Source organism: Eumetopias jubatus, unplaced genomic scaffold, assembly GCF_037043125.1.
Source record: "Eumetopias jubatus isolate StellerSeaLion01/CBP00866 unplaced genomic scaffold, mEumJub1_p1.0 scaffold_9, whole genome shotgun sequence".
Lineage (NCBI taxonomy): Eukaryota > Metazoa > Chordata > Mammalia > Carnivora > Otariidae > Eumetopias > Eumetopias jubatus.
Genome location: NW_028274815.1, coordinates 111,180,782 through 111,204,537, shown reverse-complemented (window position 1 = coordinate 111,204,537; position 23,756 = coordinate 111,180,782). Strand labels below are relative to the sequence as shown.

At 52.8% G+C, this 23,756-nt stretch overlaps 3 protein-coding genes across 8 annotated transcripts in view; all 3 read right to left on the bottom strand.

Annotated features, from left to right (window-relative positions):
- UBOX5 (U-box domain containing 5) overlaps positions 1-11,931 on the bottom strand; it is a 37,979-nt gene extending 26,048 nt beyond the window's left edge. For 3 of the 4 annotated variants that reach the window (XM_028118709.2, XM_028118710.2, XM_028118711.2), the window contains exon 1: positions 11,844-11,931. The gene's annotated coding sequence lies outside the window, so the exon portion shown is untranslated. Of the gene's footprint in view, positions 1-6,966; positions 7,015-9,464; positions 9,477-11,843 lie in introns of those variants that run through there. The other variant, XM_088026722.1, reaches the window with a different exon arrangement.
- On the bottom strand, positions 569-11,927 carry FASTKD5 (FASTK mitochondrial RNA regulator 5). 2 transcript variants are annotated; one of them, XM_028118706.2, is made up of 3 exons: positions 11,844-11,875; positions 6,967-7,014; positions 569-3,298 (listed from the first exon to the last, which is right to left on the bottom strand). In XM_028118706.2, the coding sequence occupies exon 3, from the start codon at positions 3,259-3,261 to the stop codon at positions 814-816; it is 2,448 nt and encodes an 815-aa protein (XP_027974507.2). In that variant the 5' UTR covers positions 3,262-3,298; positions 6,967-7,014; positions 11,844-11,875; the 3' UTR covers positions 569-813. The 2 variants fall into 2 exon arrangements, with proteins under 2 accessions (XP_027974507.2, XP_027974506.2); XM_028118705.2 differs by lacking the exon at positions 6,967-7,014 and having other exon boundaries at positions 11,844-11,927.
- A 1,918-nt stretch (positions 11,932-13,849) lies between the features above and the next one.
- LZTS3 (leucine zipper tumor suppressor family member 3) lies at positions 13,850-19,209 on the bottom strand. 2 transcript variants are annotated; one of them, XM_028118769.2, is made up of 4 exons: positions 18,882-19,209; positions 17,864-18,340; positions 16,677-17,546; positions 13,850-16,327 (listed from the first exon to the last, which is right to left on the bottom strand). In XM_028118769.2, exons 1-4 carry the CDS (start codon positions 18,951-18,953, stop codon positions 15,629-15,631), a joined length of 2,118 nt encoding a protein of 705 aa, XP_027974570.1. In that variant the 5' UTR covers positions 18,954-19,209; the 3' UTR covers positions 13,850-15,628. The 2 variants fall into 2 exon arrangements, with proteins under 2 accessions (XP_027974570.1, XP_087882380.1); XM_088026254.1 differs by having other exon boundaries at positions 16,740-17,546.
- Between the last annotated feature and the right edge of the window lie 4,547 nt (positions 19,210-23,756).

Sequence of the window (23,756 nt, the reverse complement as noted above, 5' to 3'; positions counted from 1 at the left end):
AAATGTCAATGCGAATGAGATTTTAATTTTAAAGGGAGAAGAAAACACGCATGGGGGAAAAACCCTGAAATGTAAATGAAACTGTAAAAGATTCTTATTTAACTTTATTTTAAAGTATGCTCCACATCAAACGTGGGGCTTGAACTCACGACCCTGAGATCAAGAGTCACATGCTCCACCGACTGAGCCAATCAGGTGCTCCAAAAGATTCTTATTTTAAAACAAAGTATATGAAAACCATTTTCAAAAAATTGGCTTTGAAAATGTCTGACTACACTTTTATCTTTTTTTTTTAAAGATTTTATTTATTTATGACAGACAGAGAGACAGCGAGAGCAGGAACATACGCAGGGGGAGTGGGAGAGGGAGAAGCAGGCTCCCAGCTGAGCAGAGAGCCCGATGCAGGGCTCGATCCCAGGACCCCGGGATCATGACCTGAGCCAAAGGCAGACGCTTAACTGACTGAGCCACCCAGGCGCCCCTACCTACACTTTTATCTTAAAAATTCAAAATCATCGTGAGGTAAGGCCAGTCAAGAGAGTAAGAAAAATATGATAGGACTTGAAAACAGGGCACATTAAGAGGTTTATTAGTCACCTGCACAAACTAGCGACAACTTGTCCAACTGGGCCTGGTTACAATTGATCCACAGTAACACTAACTTCACTCTGCCGTAGACAAAGAGCACAGCAAAGTCTCCTCAACAGAGGATTTGGTTACCAAACCTATATTCCGGCTTTTATAACGGTTTCCCAACACCTTGCACAGCACGTCTCTACAGCATTTACGAGTCACAATGTCCCTGAAAGCCCTTCAGAGAGCAGAGGTGAACACCTTCTCATGGAGGAACATCAGCTTTTCTAAGCGAGTTCGTTTCAGGAGTGGGAGCCATTCCCAGTGGAATAACTCGACCACACGGTATCCGAGCTGCTTCAACTGCCGCCTCTTCATGTTGTGCAATCCAAGCAGATCCCTGGAACCGTAGCAGTACTGGTTCTTGTTTGTCAACTGAATAGCCAGCCTCACATGTGGGGCCTGCACGCAGGCTGAGGGATGAGGGCCCGCCATCTCCATGGCCCCCAATCTGTCTGCCACACTGCCAGGGGAGCTCCCCAAATGCATGGCCACCTTCTCGAATTCCCTTGCCTGCTGCTCAGTCTCTGACTCAATTTCTCCCTGGAAATGTCTTCTTGATTTCCCTTTTAGAAGCTGATTCATCAAATCATCTGTAAGGCTGACTCCCACGTGCTTCAGCCTCAATCTGGCTTCATCTTCAATTGATATGGCTTCTTTGTTAAATGGTAATGGCTTCAAGTTAACATCAAGCTGGACCTCTAAGTCAGAAGAACGGGTATGAGGCAGAATCATATGGTGTTTGATGTACTGGGGCCCACCCAACATGTTCTCAAGTAAAAAGAGAGCTTCTATGAATTCAGGCTTTGAGCACATATCCCTCCTTGCTAAATTCCACAGCATTTCCGACCCCTCTTGCTGAAGGTGAGCACTAAGACGATTGCCTCTGTAATCCAGACACTCAATGCCAACTGTACCATCAAGAGTATACAACTCCTTAGTGAGTTCGAACTTACTTCTCTCCTGAGCTAACCTGATGAACTCTGGACTCAAAGCAAAGTTGATGAGCTCTAACGGAAAGTACTCAGAAAACGCCAGGCCCAGCAAGCAGGTGAGCAGGTGTTCTGGGTATCGCTTGAACTCAGGCATCTTTCTGTGAATCTCATTTATCAGACTAGAATAAAACTCTTCTGTATTGGGTGGCTTGTAATTCAGAGTTCCAAATGACCACAGAATCTTGGCTACATCCTTACTTCGACAGTATGCCACCCTAGGAGGCAAAGAAGCAGCCACAGCATTCATTAGCCCTTCATCCAGGATGCGCAGGGCTGAGCAAGCAAGAGTCAGGTGCATGACACCCTGAACTCCTAGAAAAGGAATTCGTTGAGGAGCAATCTGGCCAAATTGCTTCATGAAATTTATGTGATCCACGTGAGTGAAACGGAACATTTTAAGAATATTCACTAAGGCATAATTACTCAGATGCTGCATGTCAGCACAAGCCAAGTCTCCAAGTTTCCGCATGACATATTCAGAGAGACTACTACTTGATTTAAAGAACCCCAAACAGATTGTACCAATCTCCTCTAAATTGATCAAATCTATATATTTGAGGATCAATGATTCCAGTTTTTGCATGAGGTCTTGGGGTACCTGACGACTTTCACCTATAATATAAATTAAGTGAATCAGCTGGGATAAGGATAGATCGTTCCAGTGTAAATTAAGATAACTAAAAAAGATTTTTAAAAACCGGGGTACTCTGCGGCCCAAGTACCGCCAGAGGTCGGCCACCAGGAGAAGTTGATCCAGACTCATGTCCCACACCTTAGCACAAAGTCTGATTTCACACACATCGAGCACTGAATGGGAGTAAGGGATTCCTAAACTGACAAAGGCTTTCAAAATATTGATCAGATCTGGGACTTCAAAGAGCTGTATGTTTTTCACACTCAGCTGGCAGAGCAAAGCAAAGCTGGTACTGGACAGCACAACAGGACGCTGCTCTGCAGGCAGAGAGCTCAGCTTACAGAAATAATCAGCAATGACTTGAGGCTGGAGATTATCTTGATAAACTGTGACTCTGTGCAGAATGAGTTCACCTTCTGAAACAGAAAGGGGCTCACAAGTCTCCGGTCTGCTATAGCTGTGCAGCTGGTATTCTGGTCTTAGCTGGAGGAAACCTCGGGGGTCTTCAAAGGAATCAAACGTTTCTATATTGTCTTCAACAACTCCCACGGCCCGGGGGGAGCCGAGCTTCAGTGGGCTGGCCCGAGAGGCAGAAGCCCTGCTGGATTCCGAACCTGGGAGGGCGCTGCTGGTTGTCAGGAGCCTCCGAGAAGAGGAAGTGCTATGAATGTTCTCAACTTTTTCGGCAGGCCGGCAGAGGCCGCTGTGTTCTGCAGGGTCCTGTCCCCCCTTCCAGGCGCAGCTTCCCACATTCCAGTACATCACACTCTGGGTCGCACTGTAGGCAAAAGGATGGCAAAACGTTCGGTATCCTAAAGGTTTTAACAACTTGAGGGTGGCTGCCGTTCTGGGGTCAGTAGCGATCGTTCTGGCAGTCAGAACACAGTCCTCACGAGTTTGTCCAGGCAATTTCTTGTTTGCATGGTGCTTGATTAGAGCTGGACGGGGAGGCGTTCCACAGAAACTGCCTGGAAATCTTCGGCAGATCGCAAGAGCCATGGGTCACAAATGACTGGGCCAGAATTGGTGGCAGATACTGAAAAAAGGGTAGATGAAGAATAAGTGGCTTCCACCTATCACAATACCAAAACGCACACATTTTAAGAAAGGGATTAAGCTACACTGCTGTCCACTCAAGTAAGTTCCATGCTATTGAATGCCCAAACCACAAGACAGCACACATCAAGGATAAACTCCTTCTCCTTGGTATCAAGGCATAAAGGGCCCACTTGGAGAGTAAGAATGTTGGTAAAAGCTGCTGTGCTAACTCCAAAAGTAAAAAGTGGGATCTGGTGTAAAGTTTAATTACGCCCACGACAACCCTCCTTGTTCCTAAGGTATGAAGCTCTTGATGACGGGATTCTGTTCTAATGCTGCTCCTACACCTTTTAGAAGATGCCTGTCTCCTCTCCAGGAGGCTTATCAGATACCGAATCGCTATCACAGAGCAATCACGCAATTGGAACATATACTCAAAAACTCATTTTGGTGGGAGAAGGCAGAAGGCCAGTGCACTCTGCTCATTGTCGATTCACGGGTGGGAAGCAAAAAGCATCTCAAAGTTGGGCTCGGGGTTCAGGGAACACCAGGTCACACATCTGCCCCGCTGACATGCAAGGCAGGAGCACAGTTCTCCTCCAGGGGTGGCTGGTCAGCAATGTGGCCAGTGAGTCAGATGCTGATTACGACCCTGCCTCTGAGCAGCGCAGGTCCCACTGTACCCCCGCCAGTCGAAACCCTGAGAGGCTACGACACTGACTCTGCTATACTCCTGTTTTCTCTAAAGGCTTTTAGCTTTCCTTCCACTTGAGAAATGCCAAAGCCTGACAAGCAAAACCCAGTGAGCCCTGAGCTGCCAAGATGTGGACCAGATAGGGTTGTTGCTGCCCATGATCCCTTGCAGGTTCTGAGGGTGCCAGAGTGACTTTCTGAAATTCCTGCCCAGCTCCCTGGTCAGCCCCTTCTCTCCAGAGCCCACAGCAGGAGAACCAGGTGGCCACAGGGCAGGCCAGTGGCTATATTCGGGTAGTCCAGCTATACAGGCTTCTCTGGATGGCAAGAGTGTATGCTTTAATTTCTTTGTGAACCACAGTAGAATTCTATCACATTAAATCTTTATACACTTAGTTCTTTTACTGTGGCCTGTGGACCATTCCGTCCACTAAGTTTCAATCTATCGGTCCAGATATTACAGACCAGGTGTCAGCAAGCGATGGTCCACGGGTCCAAACCTATCCCTCCACCTGTTTCTTAGGTAAAGTTTTATCTGAACATAGCCAGGCCACACATTACATATTGTTTATGCCTGCTTTCTCACTACAAGAGTAAAACTGAGTAACTGTGGCAGAAAAACACACGGCCTACAAAGTATAAAATATTTACTATATGGCCCTTTACAGAAAAAGTTGGCTATAGACGATTAGTTTATGCCTATGAATGCAGATGGCCAATTTTTTAAAAATTAGAAAACATTAGGAAAATAGTACTGAAATAACTTTTCCTTTAATAGTTAGAGATAATTGGAAATTTATGCCTCAAAATAGTCACGAGGAATCTCAACCAATATTGCACCACAGGCATGCTAGGAACAAAAGAGAGCAAGTAACAGAACTCTCCCGTTGACAGAATAGGGTTTGTTTTTTTTTTTAAGATTTTTTATTTATTTTTTGGGGGGGTGGGAGAGGGACTGGGGGAGAGGGAGAGAAAGAGAAGTGGGGGGCAGAGGGAGAGGCAGAGAATCTCAAGCCAACTCTGCACTTAGCACAGAGCCCCACCTCACAACCCTGAGATCATGACTTGAGCTGAAACCAAGAGTTCAACCTTAACTGACTGAGCCACCAGGGTGCTCTGACAGAATAGGGCTTTTAAGAAGACCTGCTTTAGAACCTGGAATCTACATCTGGCTCAACAGAATTTGCAAATAAAGCCATAAACCATTCAAATCTGTAGACTTTCATCTCATCTTGGGAACTAGTTTGAAGTAACAACAACAAAAGACAAAACATTTTTTTACAAAATAACTGTGCTCTAAAGAAAAAACTGGTGCCTGGCTGGCTCGGCTGGTAGAGTATGCAACTCTTGATCTCGGGGGTTTTAAGTTCGAGCTCCACACTGGGTGCAGATTAGTTAAAAATAAAAAATCTTTAAAAAAACATAAAGCAAAAAACTGAAAACAATTCAGATGTCCACCGGGAAGTAGAGGGCTGGTTTATAGGATAAGTGTATGGCAGGCATCAACATGAGAAAAAGCACATACAAATATACAGTGGAACAAACAGAACACAAATGAGTGCCATCACCTAAAAAATTTATATAAAAGGAAAGTAATTATATAGCTTTTTGGTGGGGAGACTTTCTGTTATATCTTTGATAAATTAACTTTTCCCCTTTCTATTGGCATTGAAACCGTTAATACAGAAAAGTATACGAGTTTAACAAATGCCTTTATAAATACTTTTTTTTTAAGATTTTATTTATTTATTTGAGAGAGAGAATGAGATAGAGAGAGAGCATGAGGGGGGGAGGGTCCGAGGGAGAAGCAGACTCCCTGCTAAGCAGGGAGTCCGATGCGGGGCTCGATCCCGGGACTCCAGGATCATGACCCGAGCCGAAGGCAGTCGCTCAACCAACTGAGCCACTCAGGCGCCTATAAATACTTTTAAAAGTGCATTAAATAACTTAAATTACTTCAATAAATACTAAGAGTACTTTTTTTTTAAAAGACTTTATTTATTTGAGAAAGAGAGACACAGACAGCGACAAAGATAATGAGAAGAGAGCATGAACAGGGAGGAGAGGGAGAAGCAGGCTCCCGCTGAGCAGGGAGCCTGCCGTGCAGGGGGAGCCTGCCGTGGAGTTCAATCTCAGGACTCTGGACTCATGACCTGAGCTGAAGGCAGACGCTTAACCAACTGAGCCACCCAGGCGCCCCTACCTAAGAGTACTTAATGAAATTCCTGTGCATGGTCCTCAAATGAACAAAAGAACCATTTGGAAAATGGAAAAAAACCATCTCCTCGAACATCAATGTTTGAGTGGTATCAATTCTGTATTTTGAATTAACGTGGTTCTTTTTGATTTGTAAAAATACAGCTTAAGTCCCAAGATGGAAAAAACAACAGCCACAATCATCTTAGGGCCTCCTCTGTGCCAAGCCTAGTATATGCTTCTCATTTATTTATTTTTGTTGTTTTGTTTTTTATAAGAGATTGTATTTTTTTATTTGAGACAGAGAGAGACAGCGCACGAGTGGTGGTGGGGGGGGAGCAGCAGACTCCCTGCTGAGCAGGTAGCCCTATGCGGGCTTGATCCCAGGACCCTGGGATCAGGACCTGAGCCGAAGGCAGATGCTTAATCAACTGAGCCACCCGGGCGCCCCTAGTATACGCTTTTTAAATCTGCATTAGTTCCAATCCTTACAACCTCTCTGTAAGGTAGGTCTTATTATCTCTATATTGTGGATGAGGAAAAGGACACTTCACAAGGTTAAGAAACCTGCTGAAGGTTACACAGCTAAGGGATGGAGTGAGGTTTGACATCAAAGACTGTCTTGATTCCAAAATCCACAGTGCAGGTGTATTCTAGACAAGAGGAGTCAGACTCCAGACAAAGAAGTGGGGAGGACCCGGGGAGAACAATCTACAGGGTTTCCAGACGCCAGGAAGCTGGAGGGTTAGAATGGGTGAACTCAAAAGCCCCTCTCACCTCTAATACGGGCAAACCTCGGATGTAGCGTTGTTCGGTTCCAGACCACTGCAATAAAGTGAGTGTCATGATAAAGTGAGTCAAAGGAATTTTCTGGTTTCCCAGTAAACACAGAAGTTATGCTTATACCATACAGTATAAGAAATTTGACAGGTCTGTCAAATGCGCGACAGCATTATATCTAAAAAACAACAGACATATCTTAATTATAAAATGCTTTACTGCTAAAAAAAATGCTAACCATCATCTGAGCTTTCAGCAAGTCATAACCACTGATCACATATCACCATAACAAACACAATAATAATAAACAACATTTGAAATATTGCAAGAATTACCAAAATGTGGGGCGCCTGGGTGGCTCAGATGGTTAAGTGTCTGCCTTCAGCTCAGGTCCTGATCCCAGGGTCCTGGGATCGAGCCCCGCATCAGGTTCCCTGCTCAGCGGGAAGCCTGCTTCTCCCTCTCCCTCTCCCACTCTCCCTGCTTGTGTTCCCTCTCTTGCTGTGTCTCTGTCAAATAAATAAAATCTTAAAAAAAAAAAAAAAAGAATTACCAAAATGTGACACAGAGATAGGAAGTGAGGAAATGCTGTTGGAAAAATGGTAAAAACAGACTTGTTCGACACGGGGTTGTCATAAACCTTCAATTTGTAAAAAACTCTCTCTGTAAAGTGCAATAAAGTGCAAAATGAGCTATGCCTGTAGTCTAGGATCTGACCTATCACTATCGTTAGTTTATACCGCTTACAAAAAGAACAAAGAGAAGATCTCAAAGACCGAAATCTACAGGAAGGAATGGGTATACCAGATATCCCGTCATCGAGGTAAGGAGAAGTACCATAACTGAAGACCTGGAAGTTGGCAGGGGAGATAAGGGATCCCGAATTTAGGGCTCAACTCAGGAGAGAAGAAAAAGGAAACCCCAGGATAATGATGAAGATCCCAATACTGAAACAGTGAGCAGACATAAAGAGCAACCAGTTCATGCCAGAGGAGGTAAATATTACCAAGGAGAGAGGTTTATACTTCTGAGGAATAATCTGGGGATGGACAAGCAATTGGTAGACAGAAAACCAAGCCAGTAACAACAGTGACAAAAATTATTAACTCCAGGAAAACAAAAAAGTTGTGTAAGACAGAAAATGGTTCCCCGCTCAGCTATAAATATTTACATAATCTTATTGATATAAACCTTGAATATCAGCTTAACCAAAAATTATGAGCAAACTATATATGGAGGATGCAGGGAGGGGAAGAGGAATAGGGGAGGCTGGGTAGTGAGGCCAGAGCCTCAAAGCCCATAATAAAGAAGTCAAAGATATAGATACTTCCTAGAAATCAAGAAACAGCAACACAAATACATTATTTAGAAATAATGCAGATTTAAAAAGCGCATACTGGGGTGCCTGGATGGCTCAGTCGTTAAGTGTCTGCCTTCGGCTCAGGTCATGATCCCCGGGTCCTGGGATAGAGCCCCGCACAGGGCTCCCTGCTCAGCGGGAAGCCTAGCCTCCCCCTCCCACTCCCCCTGCTTGTGTTCCCTCTCTCACTGTCTCTCTCTCTCTGTCAAATGAATAAATAAAATCTTTAAAAAAAAAAGAAAAAGAAATATACTGATAAATGCCAAAAGAAACAAGAGTGGAAAGTGCCTCCACAGAACAAAAAAGGAGGGAAAAAGAAAGGGAATTAATATTTGGTGTTATAAGTTCCATCAAACTATTGGACTGTGTAAACCATGTCCAAATTTGACAAAAATTAAATTTGCCAAACGCATGTACTAACAGGAAGTTAAGGTATTCTTCAAGAAGACAGTGTTCAAAGAAAGTAACCTTAAGTTTCAAGGAAAATGTTGAAAAGTTTTTCTAGTCCAAGCAATTCCTACTGTCTATAGAACTTTCTTATGGATGCCCAGTAACAGAAATGATGACAAAGAATCGTAGAAGCATGCAAAGCCAACTGCAAATGGCAAATAGGAGCTACTTACTTTTTCACCATGCAACTTTTAGCATAACTCCTGAGACACGTATCTACATATACAGGTCTGAAATATAATCACTTCAGAAGTCTGGTCTTGAGTACTGTGGAGAAGGAAAGGAAAGAAGCAAAGGGAAGATACAGAACCCATAAAGCAGAACAGTGAGGAGAAAAGGCACTGCAAAGGAGAGGTTGTCAGATGTGTTTGCCCAGAGAAAACACAGCTGGGTTTGTTAGTTTCTCCTTACTTAAGGACTCCCAGGGAATCCTTAGGAAAGATGGAAAGGGAATACTATGAGATGCCCAATCAGTAACTCCTGACACCTTCTCTAGAGGTTCAAAGACATGTGACATCAGCACAAAGCTCCTTTCCTAGTTTAAGTGTATAAACTAAACTATATGTATGTTCTCCTCCCCATCTCCTCTTTAGGGGACCTAACAAACCAGAATGGAGCCTCAGAGACCCCTGGCACTGCCCAACCGCCCTGAATGATGTGATTTCACAGGAGTGAAGCCTCTTACCTTTCACCTTCCAGGTACAGGTCTGAGCAAAGTCGAATAGCTTCATTTAAACTATAGTCCAGAAGTTAGAGGAAGGGAGCCAGATGAGGAAGACAGCCATGCTAACTGTAGATTAAGTATATGACACTCTCAGCATGTCCAATTCACCAGTTACGGGATCTCCTCTCTTAATTCTGATTACTGTCCTTTTGCTAGAAAGGTTTAAACCCCGCACGCCCTGATAAAATTGCCACAAAAAATGGATACTTCAAAGTCTAATCTTGTCTTAGCAAATAATTTGTTGAGTAACCCTGAGAATTAAAACAAAAAACTAAATTTCTCTAGGTGTTGAGAGTCTACAGAACTTTAATGCCCCTGGTGAGGGCTTAGAGACTGACCTAAGGACCCTTAGCTGTTAATGCAAACGCTAACTGGGCTAGACTCTTCCGTGCTTCGGTTTCCACACAGGAGCAGAGCCTACAAGAGGGATCTACTACTACTATGAAGGTCAAACACTACTGCTAAGGTGTTTAGGTCAAGGTAAGTATCACCCAGAGTTAAGCCAAACCAAAACCAAGTCTAACAGACCATCCCCTCCACTTTGTTCCAGTTTGCACTTTTTTTTTTTAAGGGAGGAAGAGAATATTAGGCAGGCTCCACACCCAACACAGAGCCCCACCCAGGCTCGATCTCACAACCCTGAGATCAGGACCTGAGCCGAAAGCAAGAGTCAGAGGCTTCACCAACTGAGCCACCCAGGCACCCTCTAGTTTCTGTTCTTTTTGGAGAAAACAGCACATCACAATTATCTGTGAAACTTTTTTTTTTTTTCTTCAGTTTATATAGCCCTCTTCCCTTTCTAAGCCTCTGCTATTCCTCTATCAGAATGGCAAGAAGGGCCTGGGTAGATACAGTCTGACAAGACCCCACAGAAGATTCTGTTAGAGCTACTGCTCTTAAAAAATGTGTCACAACACTCTGTCTTTAGAAAATCTCTGGGTTTAACAACAGAGAGCAGGCACTCATGTCCTCTCAGCCCGTTGCGAGTGGAGCTACTAAAGGAATGACCAAAGCCTTGCAAGTAGAGAAATATCTGCATCCAAAGTCATGTCAACTGGTCAACTCAACCAAATACTTGGTTTTATCTATTCTAGCTTTGCTAGGCTGAGCAGTACAGGTTTTCAGGCAGTTGAAAGGGAAACTTCAGAATTCTCTGATATCAAAGTTGACTTATCTGCATGACGAGTGACAAGACCCTGTTGGGAATCAGAAAAGTAATGGGGAATGAATGGGGAAGAAAATCATACTGTCAAATAAACTAGGCCTGCACAACCGCCAAAGGCCTCCCTGTCTCTACTGTATTATGCAACACTGAGTCTTCAGATTTTATTTTGGGCTACTAGGCAGCAGCGAACTCCCCAGAGCTTGCCTGAGGCCATTCAGAGCAGTGAGCTGGAGAATCTGGTTGTGGTAAAGCAGCTGTTCTTACTACTCACAAAGTGTGAGCAAGGTGCAGAAAACAGGAATTAACATCCCAGCTGCAACAAATGACTAGAGCACGGAACACCAGACACACTGGTGCTAAAGCACTTGGCCACCAGCTCCACAGGATGAAGCGCTATTCGAGCGTTTACAGTGAGTGAGCAAAGAAGCATGGACTGAGGAAGTGGATGAGTAACTGGTATAAAGAGGACCCAAAGCTCCGTGGGTCAGGACAGAAGAGCTGTGTCATGATTTGTACGGAAAGAGAAAGGGCAATTATTTTTCTTATCTCTGGAGAGGAAAGGGAGGAAGACGTCGATAATACCCTTAGTTAGGTCTGTGCAACTAGAAACCGTCTGTTAAAAATGGGGACGAGGTATACGTCGTATTGATACTTACTGAAGACTCAGGTTGACCCAGTACTAAGCAAAATACCGTAGGATTTTGCGGCTCAAATTGTGGCCTGCGGACCAGAGGCATCAGGCTCACCCTCACCTGGAAGCTGGTGAGCAATGCATAACCTCGGACCCTACCGCAGTCCTACGGCCACAATCTCCAGATCCCCAAGTGATCAGCCCGCACGTGAAAGTGTGATAAGAAGTGCGGCAAAACACCTCACTGCATTCCCCCAACAGCCCTGCGAGGCAGGCAGTTATTATCTCCGTCTCCCAGAGGAAAAGTCAAGGTTCAGACGAACCGTTTGCCCAAGGTCACAGAATTCTGGAGTGGCGGGGTCGCCGAGATGCTGCCTAAAGCGGGCCTGCGAGAGGAGTCCGCAGCCGGGCCCGGAAGCGCGGAGCCCGGCCTCGGCGCGTGCCCGGCCCTGCGCCGCCCAGGACGGGAGAGGCGGGCCAAGCGCCAGGCGGGCAGGGAGCGGGAGCGGCCGCCGCGACCTCCTCCCTGGGCGCCGCCACTCACCTGAGCCTGGCGAACGCGGGCGCCGCAACACCAGACCCCGGATCCCGCGGGAACGCCGCGCCACCACGACTCCTCCAGCAACACCCGCACCTCACAGCCCCACTTCCGGCCAACTGCCCGCTACTTCCGCCTGCTGCGCTGGTGACGGGTGCGGCCGAGGCTCAAAAGACACTGTCAGCGTTTTCCAAGGACGTTTTCCAGTGGAGGACATTGCTAACAGGACGCGGGAGTCTAGGACCTGCGGAGGGGAAGCAGCGCCGTGGAGGGACCGCGCTGGAAGTCGCTGAATAGCCCTGACACTGGTTCGAATCCCAGATCGCCACTCAGGGTTTTATAGCCTTGGAGAAGTCACATCAACTATCTAAGCCTAGTTTCCCAACTGTATGGTGAGGATAATCACGCATCTGTAATAGAGATGCATCTGTGAAGCGCTCTCAGGAGAAGAGTTAGTGATGGATAGCCGAGCCAGTTAGGAGAAATGGATGTGAGGAGTTCGAGCTGGAGGAGGCCTGTGCATATACTGATGAGCAGGGTCATCATTTACCTCCCTGGGTAGAGGGGCTCACACCTGAGCCACTGTCAGCAACTAGCAAGGAAGAGACCCTCCAGGAGGGCCTGGTCCCGGACTGCTGTTCTGGGGGGGGAGCTTGAGAACTGCCGGTTGGGTTTGTCATACCTTGTCAGTGCCTCGGTTGCTGGTCCACCTATCCTAAGTGCTGTGAAGGAGACTTGAGAACTGACGCTCCTTCCAGGGCACCATCTTGTCAGGGAGGCAAAAACCAATGCAGGGAGGACACTTTACTGCAAATGAGGTGCAAGCCTGGCATCCCAATTCCTGAGCTCTCCGGAGGGCAGTTTGCCTGATTCTCTCACTTGGACCAGACCAGAGCAAACATTCCTAATTGCTGATTATGACTCTCTTTGCCAGAAGAACCCAGAGAGAGCAGAGGGCCCATCCCCAGGTGATGAACCATATTGCTCCTAGGCAGCCATGACAATCCTGTTCTTTGCCAAATACTCAATTTCCCAGTCTCCCTTGAAGTGAGAAGAGGATGCAACTCAGTTCTGGCCAACAACATTTAAAGGGAAACGTCCTGGCTGGATTCTGGGAAAGCTTTTACCTTCATGATAAAGTAGTATTGCCTCAATCGCTTCATGGAGCTGTGGCAGCCACCTTGTGGCATGGAGGGAACTACATGCTAAGGGTGGGAGAGTAGGAGAATGAAGTCTTATGTCCTTGATGAACCAATACCTATGACAGGATGCTTGTGACCAGAATTGTCAGGTGAGGAAAAATAAACCACTCTTTAAGGTCTTGTAAATCAGGTTGTTGCTTGTGGTGGGGTGTGTTCTTGACCGGGGGGGGGCGCTTTGTAAAGATGAGAGGCAGTTATCATAAAGGACAGCACTTATCCCCAAAGGACAGCTTCCTGCTCACAGCACTCTTGGGTCCATTCTGCCTTTGGGGCTTCACCACTAATTACAACCTGTTCTCAAGCTTCATGTTTTTGTCTTCTGTCCTCAAACACTGGCCAGTCACTGTAAGGTGGCTCAGGACACCACATCTAGCTGTCCTGCACCACCTACCTGCCTTCCAGCCAGCAGCCTGGTGTCCAGATGCCGAGTTAGAACCACCTTGAAACCCTTCAGGGTGACAATCCGAGCTGAAGAGAAAGCCCCATCGGGCAGAAACTTGGAAACACGACTCCTCCTGGGCGACATGGAGGAGGTTGGGCTTTGGGCCAGCCTTCTCGCACGGCCCAGTGAGCACCTCCGGTCTCATGCCTCCTCTGGGAAATCTGTTTACTCCAGCTTTGCCCTCCACACCCCCCTCACCCAGGCTTCACCTCCCAAACCTGCAAAGACACAAGCAGGCCAAAGAATGCCACTCGAGAGGCTTTCTCCATTTTATTTCTTTGGGAAAAGAAAACGAAGTCTTTCCATCACCTATGGTAGAGATATATATTTATATATATTTATATATAATTTCTTTTGGGGTTGGAAGTCCCAAAGCTGAGTCTGTTCATATTTTTTTCTATTTTTTTTTTTTCCTACTAATGCCTTCTCTTCCCCCTGCCCCTCTGGCCCAGGCCCAGGTTCTGGGGCAGGTACAGTGAGGGGTGAGTGGAATGGGCAGTGATTGCCAGATGGCCCCCCTCACCCGGCTCAGAGATCTGGTGAGGGTCACCGGGAAGGGGCTGTGCAGAGGGATAGAGGCCACACAGGGGGGCACTCTTGTTTTTGTGGGGGACGCACAGCTCATTAAACAGTCACCAGTCATGGGAGGAGGCTGGTCAGGGGTTGGGGAACTTGCTCACAGTAGTTGCCAGCTCTCTCCACCGTGCCTCCAAACCCCGTCTTGGGGGTGGGAGGAAGAGAGTGAAAAGAGAGAAATACAAGGGCTGAGGGCCAAGCCTCCTCTAATTTTTATTGCTGGTGAATTAGAAATTTGCCTTTCCCTTCCTATCTTAGGGAGATAGACTCAGAGGATGCCGAGAGGAGAAGGGAAGTGACAGTGGTGTCCCAACCCCCACTGATGGCCATGCCAGGCCTACCCTGGGCAAACACTGGGCTACTTCGAGGTCCTGGGAACTCAGGGGTCAGTGTTCCTCTCAGGTCAGCCTTGTCCTTCAAGGGCAATCACAACCATCCCCCCTCACTCCCCAAAACAAAGGCCTCTGGCTCAGGCTTGGGCCCATTGGAGCTTGGAAGTGGGCAGTGCACCAAAGATCAAGCAGAATTTTCTACTGGAAGAAAAGGTGAGGTTTGGGGGTAAGAGGCGGCCTAGGACAATGATGTTCTGAGCGTGAAAGCAGAGGGAGGCTGGGGGAATCAAGTGGGAGAAGACACAGGAAGACATCACAGACACTCATATGACCTCAGAAACCGGGTGAGGGGAGTGCCTGAGAGGCAGGTAGCACTTAATAGCTGTAGTTAGAGCCGGACAGCGGCCCTGGGTGTGGGGTGAGCCAAGCAGATGGGGCTATCACCCTGTGGGATCCTGGCCAGAAGGGTGGCGTAGAGCTAAGAAGTCTCCAGGTGACCCTTCCCAAGAACAGGAGAGCAGATCTTCCCTGGGCAGAGTCTCCACCCCCAGCCTTCCCTCTGGCCCCTGATACACACATATGGACATACACTCAGGACCAGGCCAGGCTCCGAGGCCTGAACCCAAGAGACCTTGGTGGTGGGGGGAGGAAAGGGGCTGGGCAGGTAGCCCTCTCAACCACATATGGGCCATCTGCTCCCACTCGTCCTGCCAATCTGCCCAGGGAGAGATAATAGGGCAGGAAGGAGAGAGGCCAGGAGCCCAAGGTCTGTCAGCTTCGGCAGAGCCCATGCAGGCTCCCTCAGGCTACATGGCCTTGGAGGTGACCACAGAGAGCGTCACTGGACACCGGGGTGGCCAACAGGGGCAGCCCGGACCTACTGAGGGCTGAACTATCTCATGGCACTGCAGGCCTGACGCCTCCCATCTCCCGCAAAGCAGTGCCAAGAAGCGGGGCACGGGCTCCCCTGCTGCCTGGGCCCCTCAACCCCCAATCACTCTGCCTCCCTCTCTCCCCTCCTTGGGAGGAGGGTCCAAGAGGGCTGCCCAGAGGGCCAGTGGTAGAGCCCTAAGGGCACCCAGTGGGGGGTGGGGAGGGACCTGGTCAGAGCTGCTTTGAGAACCTCTTTGGTCTGGGGGCATGGGGGACATGGGGAAGAGAAATGGCAGGAAGGGGACACTGGGGACTCTTGGCCTTTGACAGGGCATTTGTCAAAAGGCCACATGCCCAGGTAGGGGATCAGATTTCCGTGGACTCAATGCGCTCGAGGCGGGAGGGCGTCCAGGCTTTCTTCTCCTCGCCGTGTTGGGGGGTGGGTGTGCTGGCACCCCCCGCTGCCCCGCGCTCCCGCAGCCGCCGCTCCAGCTGCTGGTTGCGCTGGTACATCTCCACGTAACTCAGCTGCAGCTGCTTCTGGTACTCGATGACCTTCTCCTTCTCCTCCAGCCACACGCGGCGCTCCTCCGCGAAGCTGGCCCCCTGGCGCTCCCGGGCTCGCCGCTCGGCCGCCAGCTCGGCCTGCAGCCGCCCCACCTCCCGCCGCAGGGCCCGCGTCCCGCTCTCCCCGCCAGCTTCAGCCTCCCCGTCCAAGGAAACCAACGAGGCGGCGGCGGCCACCCCGGCCTGCCGGCGCATCTTGGCCTCGTCGCTCTCGCACGTGGCCAGGGCCTCCTGGGGCTCGGCCGGGTCCACGGGGGTCAGGGCGGGCTTGAGGCACGCCGGGGGCAGCTCTGCCTCGCCCAGCTCCAGGCTGGCCTGTTTGCTGCCGAAGGAGTCCCTCAGGCTGAGCAGCTGCTCCTCCTTCTCCCGCAGCGAGGCCCGGCCCTCCCGCAGCTGCGAGCGCAGCCCCACGATCTCACTCAGCTTCTGGGACACGTCGGCCTGCGAGTCCTTCAGCTGCTGCTTCAGGAGGGAGATCTCCCCCGCCTTCTGGCACACCTGGGCAGGGGCAGGGGCGAAGAGGACCAGGGTCAAGGCAGAGCCCTGCGGGCCGCCGGCCCCTCCCTCCAGCCCGCGGCGCCGAGCATCCCCAGATGCAGGCTTAACTCCTGGGACACGCAGGAATGCCCCAACGGGCCCCCCTTGGACTACTCAGGACACACGTGGCTAATCTCATACAGCCCCTCCAGCCCCCCGGGGCCGCTCTGGTCCTCAAAGACCCTCCTCATCAGTTCTGTCCCCCTCCCCCTTCACTCCCCTTGGGACAGTGGGCAGCAGCTCTGGGTTTTTCCAGAGCGACAGAAGGAAGGAGACTCAGAGAGGGAGAGCCCAAGCCCCCTGCCCGCACCTCCCACTTAGTTTCCTCCATCCGGGGCAGGAAGTCAGCCTGCTCCTTCTGGCAGGCGGCCACCTTGTCCTCCAGCTCTTCCCGCTGCCGCATCAGCCGGGCGGCCTCCTCCTGCAGCTGCTTCTTGTCCTGCTGCAGCCGCAGCACCTGCAGCTGTAGGCCCTGCTGGGCGCGCTGGGCGCGGCGGGCCACCTGCTGCAGCTTCCCGCTGCAGCCCTGCCGCAGCTCCGCCAGCTCGCGCTCCCATGCCTTCTGCCGCTCCTCCAGCACCTGGGCCACCGCCGCCTCGCTCTGCTCCAGGCTCCGCCGCAGAGCTGTCACCTCTTGCTCCTTCTCCCACAGCCGCTCCTCGAGCTCCTGGATCAGGGCACTGGGCGAGGGGGGTGAGCAGGCCGCGAACGGCAGGCCTCCACCTCCGCCCTCCCCCGACCCCAGGTGGCCTGGCCGCCCCATGGAGGAGGACGACCCGCTCTTGCTGGAGGCGCGCCCGCTGTCAGAGGTCCCCAGGTCCTGGTAGCCCGAGCCGCCGCCGCCGCCGCCGCCACTGCCACTGCCACTGCCGTAGCTGGCAGTGCCGATGCGGTTGATGTGGCTGGTGGAGGCACTGAGGGGTGCCAGGTGCTGGCTATAGCTGGAGCTGTAGGTGGGCAGGCTTGTGAGCGAGTTCCGGCCTGAGTCTGAGAGGCCGCCCCCACCCCCGCCCGCTGGGGTCATGGTCCGAGACTTGTCCAGTCCGCCCTTGAGACCACCAGGACCCTGTCGTCCCTCAGGAGTACCATTGGTCTGCGGGGGGCACAAGTTCTGCATGGAGTGGAAGTTCTTGGGTACAACAGGCTTGAAGGCCGAAGGCCTGACTAGCGGCTCTGAGCACTGAGTAAAAAGCAAGCAAGGGGGAGTGGGCATCAGAATGGGGCCTTAACCTCGGCCCCAGCCTCTTCCCTCTGGCCAAGATAGGTTCAGCCTCACCCCCAATTAATCTCCATCCTGGAAGTCCCTCCCAGCCGGGGCTCCACTGCATGGCACCCAAAAGCCAAGTCTCCGCCCTGGAACCACCAGCTAGACTTAGCCCCCAAGACCCCACCCCAGGGCTCCCCAGCCCGACCTCCATTCTGGCCCCTGCACCCCCACCTCCAGGGCCCACTTTACCCTCCTCTCTTCCCCTCAGAGAAAAGGCCCTGGGGACCGACCTGGTCTAGCTTGCCAGAGGTGGCCAAGAGCTTAGGTGGATGGCTGGGCTCGCGATACTGCGGCGGGGCCTTGTCACTGCCCCCACTGCTGCTACTGCCCCCGCTGCTGGCCACCACGTTGCCGCAGACATCGGTGTGGTCGTTGCCCCGCAGCTCGCCGTTGAGGTAGAGGGAGTTGGCGAGAGCCTTGTCTTCGGAGGGGTAGCGGCCTGGCCTCTCCCTGCTGGCCCCACCACCGCTGCCACGGGGGCCGGGGAAACTGCCCTGGCTGCCCCCACCCCCCGTGCGGGTGCCCACACTCTTCATGGCGAACTCCTGGGCATGGGCCACCCCGCTGCCCACACTGCCCATGGCCAGGCGAGGGTCTGGGGGTCCGAGCTCAGAGGGCCGAGGGGCAAAGGCCAGGAGAGGATCCCGCCCTGGGTCAGCGCGCACAGGCAGCGTCTCCAGCTTCGCCATGACTGAGCCAGGGGGGCACTGCGGGCACAGGTGGGAAGGCAAAGATAGGTCAGCCCCACCCCCACTTGCACCCCGCCCTTCAGTATCCCCTTCCCTATAATGGGTACAAGAGTTCCCAGACACCCAGGATGGAGGAATGGGGCTGGGGTAAGAGTGACAGCTTGGTAATGGGGGTGCCTGTTGCCCACCTGATGAAGCCCAGGCCCCAGGGCACCATGCACATACCCTCCCAGCTTTGCTCAGCTCAGCATTCCACTCCTCAGCTCCTGTCTCAACCCCACCTCCTCCATGAGCCCCAATTCTTCACTGCAGCCGCCAAAACTTAGGCGTTCTTTACCCTGGGTCTGGATCCCTATAACCCAACCTCCTGGGCTGGGGAGATGGGGTTGGGAAGGTACAATACTTGAATTCAATAGGGAACCTCAGAAATTAAGGGAAGGAGAGAACCCACCCCTAACCAAAACTTGGGAGTAGAGGTCCTCCCCGGCCCCCTAACCTAGGGTGTTGCAGTCAAGGGCAGAAGTGGAGGCTCACTACCAACGCAGGCTCCTCTCCTTGCCTTTCCAAGGGAGTGGGGGGCCGACGGGTCCTCAAGCCTGGGACCCTCCGAGGCCCGGTCTGCTGGGGCCATGTGCCTCACTCTCGCAGTCGGGGCTCGGCCCGAACCAGCTGGGCGACTCTGGACGGGCCGACTGAGCCATCCCGGACTACAGTTTTCTCCTCTGCGAAATGGGAGGAATGAAGGACCTACCTCATGGAGCTGCCGAGCGCCAGGCGCCCCGAGGAGGCGGACGCGGGAGGGACGGGAGTCTTGCGCCGCGCGCCCCTGGGTCGCATGTGGGCGCCACCTAGAGCACGCCCCGCGCCCCGCGTACGGCCGGGAACCTTGGCTGTAGCGGCGTGGCGAGCGGACCTTCCGGAGGTCTTCCCAACTCGGCCGCACGAGGGGCCCCTTCCCCACGGTCAGTACCTCTGCAGAAGCCCCGGGGCTGGCTGAGACAGGGGCAGAGGACGCGGTGCCACCAACTGCGGGCGCAGGCCGTGCCTCCCTCCGGGCCTGCGTTTCCCATAGGTGGGCGGGGCAGGCGCGGGGCTTCCGCACCCACCTGCGTCCGCAGGGGATTCCGCGCCTCCCATCCCAAGAATTCACTGCCACCGGGAAGACTTCCTGGATTACCCCCTTCCCCCGTTCCCTTTGTACCTTGAACCGTGAAGTCCTCTGAGCCCTTCTGTGAGCGTGCGCCCCCCGCCCCCAAGGCCAACCCACAGGAGCGGGGCGCGGAGGGGGGGGGGCAGCGCAGGCAGGGCGACAGGGCCTCGGGTTACCTGTGCTCAGGGAGGCCCCACTTCCTGGTTCCTTTGTCTCAAATCCACACCGGGAAACACCTGCCTTAGAGATCTGCATAATCTAGCGGGGCCAAGGCACCAGGCAGTGCCAGCCGCGGATGCACACCCTGGAATCCGTTTGCCAGAGGTGGCAGGGGCACCCTTCAGGCTCCCCCCCCACTCCCATGAGAAACCAGGCAAGAAGCCCTCCTTCTCTACCAAGGTGAAGGGGTCCAGGTGGCACTCCATGCCCCTCGAGTGCCCCTCAGACTGTCTTCTACCCAGATGCCCATTCTGATGCCATGTCCTCCCTATGAGGCCCCAGACCAGGGGAACCTGACAAAACTCTTGCCCTTCAGGAGTCTTTTGGCCACCACACCTGGAATTACAGCCCTAAGTGCTTGGAAAGTTCACCACCAAGCCAGGCCCCATGGCCTTTGTCTGCCCCCCTCCCACCCCAGGGGTGGAGAACAGCACTTTACCACCTTCCTCCCAGGAGCCGGTCTATCCCCACATGCAAGGCTGAGTCTAGCGTGAGGCAAGGGAGGCACCTAGTGCAGAACGTCAGCACAGTGTCAGCAGGTGCAGGACCCTGAGAGTGAGTGCCTCTAAGGCCTCACTCTCATCCCCGCTCTGCTTCCGCTCCCCGCGTACTCCAGCTCAGTTACCCCTCAACTCAAAATCCCCCTCCCACCCTAAGCATGACTCCTTTCTCAGCATCCTCGGGTACAGTGTGGGGAGCAGCTGGGGACTAGGAGGATGAAAGCTGAGTGGCCTGAGGCTTGAAACCAGTGGGAAGGCCTGGGCAGGGTCTGGGAGGAAGAACTGACCAAACTTCATAGAGATGGGGTTCAGGGGTGGGGGCAAGGGGTGGGTGTGACACCCTTAACAAAACAGGGGGAGAATGTTTGGGGAAACAGGTACTTTGGGAAAGACCAGACAAAGATCTCTCTCACATACTGGGTGGAAAGAGACTGCAGTGGTCAGCATTCAAGGGTGGTGTGGGTGGAGCCCAGCATCGTGAGAAGGTGGCAGGGCCCCAGAAGCCTGGGAGCCAGTGTGGACGCAAGAAGGAGGCCAGAAGAAGGCAGGCCCTGCAGAACAAGCTGGGGGGCTTCAAGAATGTCAGAGCAGCTCCCCGTGTTAGAAAGGGGCCAGGTAAAGTCGAGACTGGAGAGTGTATCCTGGATCTGGCAGCTGGAAACCTCACTGGCTTCAGAAAAGTGGTGCATGGCAAAGCCAGGCTACAAGAGTAGCTGGGTCTGGAGGGAGAGATGGGAGAGTTCCCTGGTGAAAGAGAAGGCCAGAGAAGGCAGTAACTTAAGGTGGTTTGGGATCCAAAGGCTCTTTTCTAATTTTAAATTAAGCATGGTAGAAACCTGAGTATGTTGCTATGCCAAAGTAAGGTGCCAATAGTGAGATGAGCGAGCGAGGCAAGGGGGCTTCAGCAGATGCCCGGAGGTGGGTAGGAGCAAACCTCGGAAGTGGTCATGTTGATGATGAGCATGACAGGGGACAGTGTTTGCAAGGGTGCTTTCTGGGCTGTAGGGCACAGTACAAACATGCAGTACTACTTTGTGATCCACAAAAGGAGGATCTGACCACAGGTTGAGGCTGGTGGTAGGCCACTCTGCACCACTGTTTCCCTGGGATGTGTGTGGCCCCCAGAGAAGCTCAATGCACAGAGTCCTAGATGGAAATGAGGTGTTCCCGGGACTGTCTCCTGGGACCAGCTCCTGCTCTACCTGGGGAATCCTTGACTATCAACCCAGAGCAGCTCTCCCTGGAGCCTCATTCCCCAAAGAGTGTCTTGCCATAATTCTAACCTGTCAGTAAGCATTCCCCGCCCCTTGCCTTTGCCGAGTTTGGGCTGCTGCAGCTTCTCTTCTCAAAACCCCAGCAGGGAGCTGGCAGGACAAGGAAGGGCATTTGTTTCCCTGAGAGACAGAAACTGAGCCCAGCGGAAGAGTTTGAGCTTCGCGTATAGGTTACGGTCCTGAACTGGCCCAGGTGGCTGAGCATGGTCTGCATAGGCAGGCTTAAGGCATCAGCTCACCAACCTGGGATGACAGCCTGTTGCCCAACTCTGCGGCTCTCTCTGTGCCATCAACCTTCATTGCCTGGGACATTATGCAGAGTATTGATGGTCATAAAGGGGTCAAATGATCTGTACCTGGGCTCTACATGGGCCGGTCCCTCCAACCCGCAGTGACCACTCAACCCCTCCGTACTTCTGTCCCTCCCAAAGCTAAGAACACTCTATCCCTCTCTTGTGGTCTCAGAGGCCCCTATACCAGCCCATTTGCCCCCTAAAGCTTTCAGTAGCCCCTCTTGCCAGCACCCTTGCTGGGGGCTCCTCACTGGCCTCTTCCCCCCTGCACTCCCTCCTACAAACAGCTGCCAGGGGACTCTTTCTAAAGGGCAAAGCTGATCTTGTCCCTGCTCTGCCCAAATTCTTCCACGAGCAGCGCCAAGAACAGCTGACATGGGTTCTGGAGGCATCAACTCAAGTGTAAATCCCAGCTGAACTGATTAGGGGTGAATGCATGCAGGTTATTTCACCTCGGGTTCTCACACCTACCATACAGGAATCTTAAGAAGTAAATGTATTATGGGTAAGAGGCCTGGCATTTCTCTCAGTCCCCAGAACCAGAGCAGAGCTTGCAGCAGGGCCTTCAAGGCATCTCCTGCTGCCCTTCCTATTTCCCCTGACCTGAGCTCCTCTCCACTCCACACAAAATCTCTTCCCAGCTCTCTATGCCCACCCTGCATCCTTCAAGGACCAATCCAAATGCTGCCTCCCAGGACAGCATCCCTGATCGGCCCTGGTGAGCAGGGCCTTGGAGCACTTGGCTCAAGCTACTCCAGGGAGATTTCACTCTGAAGCTTCCCCAGGGGCTGGACTGGGGGTGCCCTGGGGACACAGATGGCAGAGTCCTAGGGCTCTCTGGGCCCTGACCCTGAGGAGACGCAGAGACAATGCTGTGGGAATGCTAGCTTTGAGCAATGCAAAGAGGCAATGAATCCGGACAGGAAAATCAGGAAGGGCTTCCGGGAAGAAGGACTGAGGGAGAAAGAGGACTGGGGGCACTGTAGGGCTTTTGGGGTGCAGAGGTCTTCAGAACTTCTTGGTTGGGATGTGTGAGGGGAGATCCACCTTTCCTTGGTGTCAACGGGGGAAGGGAACCATCTCCTAGATCCTGGCTCTGGTGAAGCTGGTGTTTAAGGACTGAGGGGGCTGACAGCGCCCCCCCTACCCCAGCACACACACGCGCGCACACACGAGCTTCCGCGCAGGGGAGTGGGGGTGTTCGCCATTCACCAGCAGTCCACGGCCCGCAGCGCCAACAGATAGAGACCCCGGCCACAGGCTGTCCTGAGGAGGTGCCCGAGGGTCTCCGTGGTGCAGGAAATCCCTCTCGCACCTTCCCTACCTCCCTACCAGCGCGTGTGGCCCCGGGGGGCGGGGCGCAGAGGGAAGAGGTGACATAATCCGGGCCGCACCCCCTCCGGCCGCCACCTCCCCCCAGGCCTAGTGAAGCATCCATGACATCATCGGCCTTATCTCCACTCCCCTCCCCCGCCCCGGGACCCCAGCAGCGGGACGCACCCCCTCCCCAGCTCCGGGTCCGGCAGGACGAGCATCGCAGTGCAGCGGGCACGGCGACAGGTCGAAGCCGGGAGGGGTGCCGCGATGGGCCGGCCTCACTTACTCGCTGCCTCAGGGTCCAGCGCGGGGTCCTCAGAGCGGGCGCCACCGGCCCCGCTCGCTGGCGCAGCCCGAAGCCCGCCCGGCGGGGCGCGCGGCGCGGGCCCGGCTCGGCTCCGCGCCCCTCCCGCTCCCCGCCCGGGCCCCGCCCACCCGCGGCTGCGGCAAACGCGGGCCCGCCCTCCGGCCACGCCCCCCAGGGCCGCCAATCCCCAGGCTGGGGCGGGGCGCAGCGCTTTAACCCCTTTGTAGCTGCGTCTGGGTTCGCGCGTGGGACCCCTCTATTTCACCCTCTCCAGAGCTGCGTAAGTCCGCCTGAGTCCCTCTGCTCGTCGCCTCTCACCCCCCCAACCCCTTGGGTTCAACCCCCAGGCTCTGATCTCTAACAAATCCAGTGGG

What these genes read in the sequence shown, in the direction of transcription:
- FASTKD5 (XM_028118705.2), bottom strand. Translation starts at nt 3,261, where the DNA reads ATGGCTCTTGCGATCTGCCGAAGATTTCCAGGCAGTTTCTGTGGAACG.
- LZTS3 (XM_028118769.2), bottom strand. Translation starts at nt 18,953, where the DNA reads ATGGCCCCAGCAGACCGGGCCTCGGAGGGTCCCAGGCTTGAGGACCCG. An exon ending in CCCCCCACTCCCTTGGAAAG is followed by an intron (nt 18,341 to 18,881) that starts GCAAGGAGAGGA and finishes CTGTGCCCGCAG; the next exon opens with TGCCCCCCTGGCTCAGTCAT. An exon ending in TGGAGGAAACTAAGTGGGAG is followed by an intron (nt 16,328 to 16,676) that starts GTGCGGGCAGGG and finishes GCCCCTGCCCAG; the next exon opens with GTGTGCCAGAAGGCGGGGGA.